General features: G+C 40.0%; 1 protein-coding gene and 1 long non-coding RNA gene across 2 annotated transcripts in view; one reads left to right on the top strand and one right to left on the bottom strand.

The window, feature by feature from the left end:
- Positions 1 to 901, top strand: part of LOC138011294 (uncharacterized) — a 3,461-nt gene extending 2,560 nt beyond the window's left edge. Inside the window, exon 3 of the long non-coding RNA XR_011124684.1 lies at positions 110 to 901. This is a non-coding gene — a long non-coding RNA (uncharacterized lncRNA). The remainder of the gene's footprint in view (positions 1 to 109) is intronic.
- Positions 1 to 9,063, bottom strand: part of LOC138011293 (cadherin EGF LAG seven-pass G-type receptor 2-like) — a 33,718-nt gene extending 24,655 nt beyond the window's left edge. The window contains exons 1-2 of the mRNA XM_068858260.1: positions 6,089 to 9,063; positions 1,178 to 2,797 (exon numbers count right to left, since the gene is read on the bottom strand). Coding sequence (XP_068714361.1) covers positions 1,178 to 2,797; positions 6,089 to 8,837 — 4,369 coding nt within the window. The 5' untranslated portion in view covers positions 8,838 to 9,063. The remainder of the gene's footprint in view (positions 1 to 1,177; positions 2,798 to 6,088) is intronic.
- Positions 9,064 to 10,000: the final 937 nt, after the last annotated feature.

The raw sequence follows: 10,000 nt of genomic DNA, 5'->3' as shown, positions 1-10,000 counted from the left end.
AGAAATCTGGAAATACAATATAGATTTTTGTCCGTCCACTTTCTTTGTATTGGTTTTTTCACTTTTATTTGTGGTATCCACCCTTTTTTTTTTTTTTTTTTCAATTCAGATGGCTACATTTTGCAATTATACCAGAAGAAAAACCTCTCAGAGCAGAGTAGAGAGCCAACTAAACTTAACCTACATAGGGCACTGAGTGCACGAGTCAAGCTCAGGATCATTATAATGATGAAAGGAGAGCGCTCTCACAACCTGCGATAACCCTGCTGTGCCAAGGAAAGCTTGCATGCAAGTGTATGGTCTTGTTCATAATCATTTAAAAAAAGAACCTGTCACTTGAATTTGTATGTTGCATGCTTGATTGTTACCACTATACAAACACTGTCAACTCTCCTACCCCCCTCCCCACCCCCAGATTTTTTGAAAAGACAATTACAAGAATCTCCTGCCCCCAAGAAAGCCAACCTCTACATGCTGATTGATTAGCTTTGGGATAGGGGCTTTTGGTGTTGGTTCAGGGCCTCATGTGCTACAGTACAAGACAAGAAGCCATCACAGGTGACCCAGGAAGGGGACACCATACCCACTGGTGGCCACTTACAGGTACAGCGATGGGTTGAAAAAAAAACCGTACAAAATCAACTTTTTTTCGTGAAATGAGGGAGAGTAACAGAGGGAAAATCCACAAAACATTGGCCAGGGTGATTATAGAGTTTTAAGCGACACGAGACAGCATCTGAATACAGTGTGCAACCCTCTGATTTGAATACAGCTGTTTCGAGAAAGGTTGTCCAAAAGAAGCGTGAAAGCGTATGCGACAATGCCAAAAGGGATTATGGTAAACTTTAACATACGTCTGCACGTACTGCCACTTCATCAACACTATATCCTAAGAACTCTTTCATCCAACTAGCTCGCCATAGTAGGGCTTCACTGTCCGGTCGTGGCATCTTCGATTGCAAACACTCTTACACTTCTTTTGGACAAGGTTTCTAGAAACAGCTGTATACAGTGAAGGGATAATCAAATTGCTGGCCATATTGGCGTGTAGTTAACTTTGCTGAACTTAATTACAATGTAAAGTACATGTATACACGTATTGTATAAAACAATTATTAATGACCAACATGTACTCTAAGCTTTATTTTATTCTAACGCCAGACGATTCTACCCGTACCTGGAAATGCAATGAAAGACCCCTTCTTGAAACTACGGGTCGACAATTCACACAGAGGCTTGTCAACTTCGGCATCAGCGTGGCACTTGCATGTGAAACCACCTCCTGCGTCCTTACAGGTTCCACCATTATGACAAGGATTTGCTTTCAAAGGACTTCCAGAAGCTTTAGAATCAGAAGGGCACTTACTTCGTAAAAAATCAATTTCACAGTTTTGCCCAGTCCTTCCAGGATTACAAATGCAGGAGTAATTACCTTCCACACTCACACACTTTCCATTTCCCATACAGGGATTTGAGTAGCAAAGATTTACTTCTTTATCGCACTTCTCGCCTTGATAATTCTCAGCACATGGACACCTGTAGGACTCTTGGGCACCAACTGTTCGAAAAATGATCTTTGAGGAATTGTACGTAAGTGACTTGCTTGTGTGTTCCAAGTACGACAAACAGCTCCTCCAAAATCCTGGTTGTAGATCGTTGCAGACTTCTTGGACACATAAACTATCTTCAAAAGGAAGTAGTTTCACCTCTGCTTTCATCGAGATCTCCAACATGTTAATGTAAATCATATCTCGAACATAATCAGCTTTGTAAAATCCAAATCGGTTGCGGCTGCTATCAAGTCGGTACACAGCCAGCCAAATCTTAAGTTGGGAAATATCGTCATCCAGGGGTGAGGTAGCTTTGATATCCTTGGAGTCAATATTAAAAACTGCAATTTGGTCAAGATTGCAATTGAGGACGTCAGAAATTGCTCTTACCAGCTTTTCATATGAAGAATCTAAAAAGCCACCAATGGTTGCATCATAAATATCAAGTGTTACACTGTTGTTCAGCATTGCTGTTGTTACTGACGTGACCATTATCTGTCCATTGGCTCTGACAGAGTTGACACCATCAGAAACACGTACTACCATTGTTAGAGGTTTCCGTGTATTCGTTAATGTAGAACTGAGCTCAAGATAACCAGTTGTCCTGTTAAGAATTACCCAATCACCTTGCGTCACTGATTCAATCTCATAAACAAGACGGTCAGACACATCTGGGTCGTAAGCTGGTATCTTGAACTTCGGCCGTGTTGGGAATTTGTTATCCAAGACATTGATTACCATAAAAAAGTTCTGAAGGACAGGCAGGTTATCATTCACGTCAGTCAGTGTTATGTTTACTATTGTTTCAACAAAATAGGGTGACGATGTTGCACGAACTCTGAGGATGTACTGTGACCTGGTTTCATAGTCCAATTTTGTTCGAGTTTGAATCAATCCATTTGTTCTAATGCCAAACGTGGGAGGGTCATTGCCAGAAATTATACTGTAGATTATAGGATTACCCTGAACAAGATCTTGCGAGACAGCTTTCACTTGCAGCACATCAGAGCGTTCCTTAAGGTCTTCCCTAATTAACACAATGTAGGGGTCCTTTTCAAATTTTGGTTTACTGTCCCGTACATCCCCCAGTGTGATCTTGACTTTCACAGATGAGCTCAGTGGAGGTCGTCCTTTGTCAGAAGCTATCACAGTCAACTCATACTCTGGAACAGTTTCTCGATCAAGCCTTGATTTTGTGCGAATTACCCCTTGAGTACTATCAATCTGAAAAGCACCTTCGCCATCACCTAATACAAAATAATTTGATACAAAATAGAGTATTAATAATAATAATAATAATAATAATAATAATAATAATAACAACAATAATAATGTAATAATTAACAATAATTTATTCTACGACGGCACGCAGGATATGAAGTGACAGATAAGTTGGTTATAATCATTTTACATCCAGCGAGCCTGGGTGGAATAATTATTGTTTTATTAAAAACTCTATGATCAACAAGAGGAAGAGCAATAGTGGCACAGTCGGTTAGTGCGCGGCCTTGGTGCAAGAGGTCCTGAGTTCGATTCCCAGATCTCACATCCTTGTTTCGACTTCTTTCCTTTCTGTGTAGCTTAAGTAGCTTTAAATACCCGTAAAACGGAGCACTGATGGAGAGGGGGGAGTAAAATGAGCACACCGTCAACCTCAGCTTTGTCAGTTGAATTCTGTTACGAGTTATTGATGTTAAATATGGTTGCTTTACTTTTGCTTTACTTTACTTTAATTAATTTAAGTATTGAACCAAAACGCGCCCCACTCTGGCCGCACTTTTTACTCGTTACACCTAATTTTGGTGTCTTCAGCACATTGCTGAAGCTCTCTATAGGTACCGGTGGTCTTAATTGAATACGTTGGACACCCACTTTGACTAAGTGTACTTAGTCGATTTCTTATCTTTCAGTGTAGCTTAAAAAGTACAGCTGTAGCTTTAAATTCCTGTAAAATGGGGCACTGATGGAGAGGGGGGAGTAAAATGAGCGCACCGTCAACCTCAGGTTTGTCAGTTGAATTACTGTTACGCGTTATCAATGTTAAATATGGTTGCTTTACTTTACTTTACTTTAACTCTTCCATTGACCTTATTTCAAAATGGCCGCCATTTTAGTATTCTTTTGTTTGATTGCAAATTGCCCTTTTGGCCTCGGTCAAGGTAAAATATTCTTTTGAATTTTGCGTTGAGGCCAAAAGGGCCAATTTGCAATCAAACAAAAAAATATTAAAATGGCGGCCATTTTGGAATAAGGTGTATGTATTGTTGACTAAAGCATCAATTTCTGCCTCAGTCAATTCCGGTCCAAAACGGCTTTTGTCAGCCATTTTTTCTTAGAGCTGCAAAAATGTTTTCAGCTTGCTTTATTGCTGACACGTTCCTTAAGATACAGCAGGTATATAGGAACTGATGGCCTGTTGTCGCTGAGCCAATGAAAATGCTTGAAATCTGGTATCCGTAGTTCAGTTTTCATTAATAATAATCAATGAACTTGATTTTACTGTTAATTATTCTTTAGCAATAATGGCAACAATTGGGGGCACTGTACATGTACCCAGAAATCAATTCAAATCAATTCAACTCAAAGCCGGAGAACCCACCGAAAAACCTCTCAGAGCAGAATAAAGAAAAGACAAACTCAACCCACACGTCACACAAGTCTGGGTATCGAACCCGGATCACATTTGTGGAAGGCGAGTGCTCTCACCACTGCGCCAGCCCTGATCCTCTGCGTACTCTCCCCGCCACAGTTGTTCAAAAGGTGGATAACGCTATCCACTCCAGGTAAATCACTACCCATTGGATAGTGCAATTGATTTCACTATTACTTATCCACTGGGTAGTGACTTATCCGGCGGATGGCCCTATCCACCTTTTGAACAACTGTAGCCAGGCCCCTGCTGTTATAAAGGTGGATATATCATGCTACCTTCAAGACAAATCACTATCAAAATAGGGAAGTGCTGTTAAAACCAATACTGAATTATCCACTGGATAGCAATGGGTCCAGTTCAGCAGTACCACCAACCAGTCAAAAAGTGGGACCTGCAGATCTGTATTGTTCAAAAGGCCAATTGCACTGTTCATGAGACAAACCACTATCTGGCAGATATGCATTGTGAAAACTGTTATCTTCTTTAGAGTAATTCATCCACTGAATATCAAATTATGAGGTTCAAAGGGAACCAGTATTGCCCATAACTACATGACTGAAACAAAGTTCAGCCACAAACAGTTTGTTTTCCATCTTTTCAATGAAAGTTTACTTATGCACTCCAAATACATGTAGTGTGTCACTGACATTATGGTGGAAATCCAAATTTTCAAACCTCCTCTAAAAATCAGGAGTTCTAAAAAATCAAAAGTGGGGTTAAATAAAACCAGGTTTAAATTACTGTGGTATCATTTTTAAAAATGCAAGATGGCAGAAAAGAAGGATTTAAAAATGCAACTGAAGGAGTGAGCTCCGATTATATCCATGGTAACTCAGCACCTCAATTGTGCGACAACTGCATTATGCACACAGTTTCTTGTGACTTCAATGACAGATCTCTCATTTGCTTCGTGCAAAAATGTATAAGAACATTTTCTCTAGAACTTGGGTGTCCATGTAGCCTAAACTGGTTTTTGTTACTTCCTGGATTTTCAAAGTTCAAGAAATCGAACATTTTTGAAGGAATAAAAGAACTAGTTCAAAATGTTGAGAGTAAAATGGAAGTGTCAGACCATGGTAAACCCATGGAAACACCTTTTAGAGTTTCAAAAAATCAGAATTCCACTGTAGTAACATTGCAATGACTGGTACATACAGTTACAAGTACTGTAGTTGAAAGTTTTCTTACTAAGTTCAAATTTCAGCTTTACAACAAGAACGACAAATGTGAGTCTTCCTTACATGTATTATTCACATCTTTTCATGCAAGCCAAAGGCTGTAGATAGCTTTTCTTGACATCTGATTGGATAGTGTGGCGCACAATAGATTATCAATGTGAATAAACTGACAGCAGTCACACTTTCACACTTTTATAGGGTTCGCACACTTTTTCAGACCAAAAATTCAAGGACTTTTCGAGGACTTTCAAGGGCCAAATTTTGAAATTTCAAGGACCTCTTTTTTATTTACGTCGATGAATTTACCCATAGCAATGGTCTGACAGTACAATTCTTCCTCATTTTCCGTAACGAAGATGCGTGAAAATACTGCAAAGGCACTGGTAACCATTCTCGACCCCACAGCTTGTCGCGTTTGTATGACACGACTCAAGGGGCTGATTATTTTCACTGAAGTTTTCAAAGATTAAAAATGCGGGTCAGAAAAAAATTCAAGGACTTTCAAGGACCAGGAATGAAGAGCAGAGATTTTCAAGGATTTTCAACGCCTTGAAAATGCACTCTCAAAATTCAAGAGTTTTCAAGGGTTTTCAAGGGTTTTCAAGACGCGTACAAACCCTGACTTTTAAGACTCTTACTGCAAATTTTTTTCACGAAAAAAATTTCTTCAGGGATGATGCAAAGGGTTTAAACTCCTTTTAACTTACCATCAGCTGCAAAAAAATATGTAACGGCCTTATTTGAACCATCGTCACCATCAACAGCTGAAACTTCAAGGACTTTTGTTCCTGGTGGGACATTCTCCAGGATTGATTTTGCATAACTAGATTCCAGGAATCTTGGTTTGTTGTCATTCACATCTGTTACAGTCACATGAACTTTTGCCGTCCCTTTTAACCGAGGGTTTCCATGATCGGTTGCACTGATAACAAGTCTGTACTGTGGGGTTGTTTCTCGGTCCAATGACCTTGCCACGGTTATTTCGCCAGTGTTGGAATTAATGCTGAAGTCCTGCTGTGATTGCTCAAAAGCATAAGTGAGTTTTGCATTCAAACCCTCGTCATCGTCAGTTGCCGTGACAATAAGGACCCTACCACCAACTTTAGTGGCCTCGTTAATCTGCTGCTGGTAAATTCTCCGTAAGAAAATTGGTTTGTGGGTGTTGGAGTCTGTAACATTGATACGCACAATAGCAGAGCCCACTAAGCGACTGTCTCTTGCTTTCACAACCAAAGAATAAAACTTGGTTTTGCTATAATCCAAGCGGCACGATAGTGTAATCGCTCCAGTGCCAGAAATTCTGAAACATGGGCGCTGACTAGAATCCCTAGACTCCAGAGTGTAGATTATGTTACTTTGACCAAGATCTGGGTCAGTAGCGCTAACTTGGAGTACAGCTGTTCCGAATCGAGCTTTCTCTTCCACTGATCCATAGTAAACAGATTTTGAAAATATTGGAGGATTGTCATTAATATCACCCACAGTCACAGTCACTTTGGCTTGGCTGCTCTTTGGTGGAACACCTTTGTCCTCGGCTTTCACCTGGAAAACATAGCGATCTACAGTTTCCCTATCTAGTTTCTGAGTAAGGTACAAGTCGGCAGTTTGACTATCTATGCCAAATGGTAAGCCAGTTTCTACTAAACTGTAAACAATTTGTTGATTGCTTCCATAATCAACATCAAATGCTTGGATGCGAGCAAACGTGTGTCCAACATTTTCTCGTTCCGAGACCGTCTCTTGAAAATTCGAACTCGCAAATTGTGGAGCGTTATCATTTACATCAACAAGGAGTATTTCCACCGACGTTTCGTTATACAACGGGGTTTCACCCTTGTCCTGTGCCATGACGAAAAGTGTGTGAGTGGGAGCATACTCGAAATCAAGTGGCTTGCTCACTTTAATTCGACCATTAAGGCGATTAATGGAAAATAGTCCCAGATCATTGCCACTACTGAAACTGTATGTGATTTCTCCGTTGGTACCAAGGTCTTGATCAGAGGCACTGACAGTCAGCACAAGTTGCCCAGGTTTGATATCTTCCCGTACTGACTCAGTGTATTCTCGCTTTGTAAACTGCGGGGTACAATCATTTACATCGGTGACAGTTATTCGAACAGTGGCTTGACCCGTTTTGGGTGGCGATCCTTGATCACTGGCCTGAAGTGTAAGGGAGTACTGCGAAACTTTTTCGCGATCAAGTGGTTCATCGACAGTGATTTTACCACTTCTCTCTCCAATCTGAAATGCTTGATTGACTCCAGCCCTATTGACGATACTGTAGCGAATGTCTGCATTTTGACCCGCATCCGAATCACGAGCACGGACATCAATGACAGTCCCCCCAACATACAAATCCTCAGGGATAACCTCGCTGTAAGAGGATGCCTCAAATGCAGGTGCGTTATCATTAACGTCACCAACATTAATTGTAAGATCTGCCTCAGCATATAAAGACCGATGCTGTTCATATTCTGCTGTGACACGAAAAAAATGAGCTGGCATTTTTTCCCGGTCTAGGGTGTTCAGAGTTGTGATCAGCCCAGTGTCACGATCCATGGTAAAATATGATTGACTATCCAAATTCTGAGTGGCCGCCATTCTGTAAACAATTTTGCCCGCTCTACCATCATTTGTGTCTCGTGCATTGACTGTGCTAACACTTGATCCAACAGATGAATCTTCGCTAATAAGAGCTGTTAAATGAGAGCTGGAGAAACGTGGGGCATACAGATGAATTCTCCGACGGAATCGCAGGACCTTCTTGACGACATCATGTTTGCAATCAATAATCAACTCAATTCTTACGACAAGTGATTGTTTATTTCCTTCGCTGTATGTCGCCGGAAATAAGAGTTCTATTTCTAAAGTTCGCTTTTGAACTTTGAGTAAAGATCTCCGAAGAATTAAATAATTTGATTTGGCGCCAATTCTAAAATACTTCCTTGAAAATTTGTTTCCTAGTCTCATAGACGTAGGATCTAGCTTTAATCCACGCAAATGAGTGAAAATGTGCCGTAGATAAAAAACTCTTGATCCAATGAGAGGTGTACATTTCAGTCTACCACGAAACTTCAGAGCGCAATTTTCCTCAATGACTGTCACTGTTAGAGGACTTAAAGACCTTTTAGTTGGTCTATAAATAGATGTTTTTTCTACAAACAACGTGAAAGGATTAAGCTGTAGTTTCTTGCAGTTTGGTTTATGAGCCATACGCACCAGCCCATCGCTTAAATCAACAGAAACAGAGAGACGTTGAATGAAGCTTGATGATTCCTCTTCTCTTGACATTTGCAAAGAGTAGTTTGTCCATCCAGCTCTACTTAGATTAGCTAAGAGAGTGCCTGGTTTTGTCGATGAATAAATATTAATTACTGCTCCATCCACTTGGTGGTAGAAGCTCATTTGCTGAACAATAAACACAAAACTCAACCAAAAAAGTTTGAAAGAAGCCATTTCGCCGCGATGTGTTATATCACAATTTCGCGAAAGAAGTGTCCATCACAAGCGATACGAAAGTCGAGCTTCGCACCTGCAGCGGGAATTCAAATCACAATACACCATCCTTAAAGTTTCCATAAACACAGCTAGTGGTAAAATTGAGCCCTCATTATCAAACACCACGAATAATATCGCATTGATCTTTTTGCTTAGCATCAGAGATCGGCTGTCGGCAAGTAGGGCAATTTCCGCTTGATTGACAAGTTTTTCTAATTCCATGCTATAATTGGCTTACAGAAGTCACGTGCTCTCTTTATCTCGCCGCGGTTGAAATTGAACAGTTTGCAGACAGTTTGCATGACAATCAAAAAGTATGTGATCTTTTGTGCAACACATTTTACACAAACAATGATGTCATGTAAAACAACTGCGCCTCAAGGTTTGAATTCAATAATCCCTTGTACAGACAGACGCAGTCTTCGAAAAGTCAGATCATTGAAAACAATTTCCTTCGGAATTCAACAAATCTTTGAACAGGAAGCGATATGATACAAAGGCGTGTAGAGTTTATTTCTTTCAAACAAAATATAAGTTTAGTCATAAAATTCTAACCTCCACAAAGGAGGTCTCGCCGGGTCAGGAGTTGGCAAATAGCTATAATTTTTAATAACAAGTTTTTGAGTGTCATAAGTTTATTTTAACAATAACTGTAAGGTTTGTATAACAACGGTATTGGTGATAAAATTTGAGTGTTGAGAGATTTTTCAAGAAAGCTAATTGGGATACCAACAAAACTAGGGTGTACTTGTAAACGTGTCACCACATTTTTTCGTGAAAGCAAAAGAGAAATGCAGCGGTTCACTAATTTAATTTTAGGCATTAGCGGACGGTTGACTTGTGAAATCGTCGTTGCTAACAATCCGCTCAATTTTGAACAGGTTAAATGAGCGATGATATATTTTAAGCATAAGAGCACGATTGACTATTTTGTGGAAAAGCGTGCTTAAACAGGTCTCCGTGTTGTTTGAAGACAACGAACTTTCTCAGTTGATTCAAATGGACTGAAAATTCCTCGTGTGTGAAATGCAAATTTTAAGCCATTAACGACGCCATTAACATTTTTTAAAGTAACGAGAAGTCACGTTCACTAATCATGTCGACCAATTTATGTATCGGTC

The sequence above is a fragment of the Montipora foliosa genome, chromosome 7 (assembly GCF_036669935.1).
Source record: "Montipora foliosa isolate CH-2021 chromosome 7, ASM3666993v2, whole genome shotgun sequence".
Classification (NCBI taxonomy): domain Eukaryota; kingdom Metazoa; phylum Cnidaria; class Anthozoa; order Scleractinia; family Acroporidae; genus Montipora; species Montipora foliosa.
The sequence above is the reverse complement of the archived record's forward strand: the minus strand, read 5'-3'. Positions and strand labels throughout refer to the sequence as shown.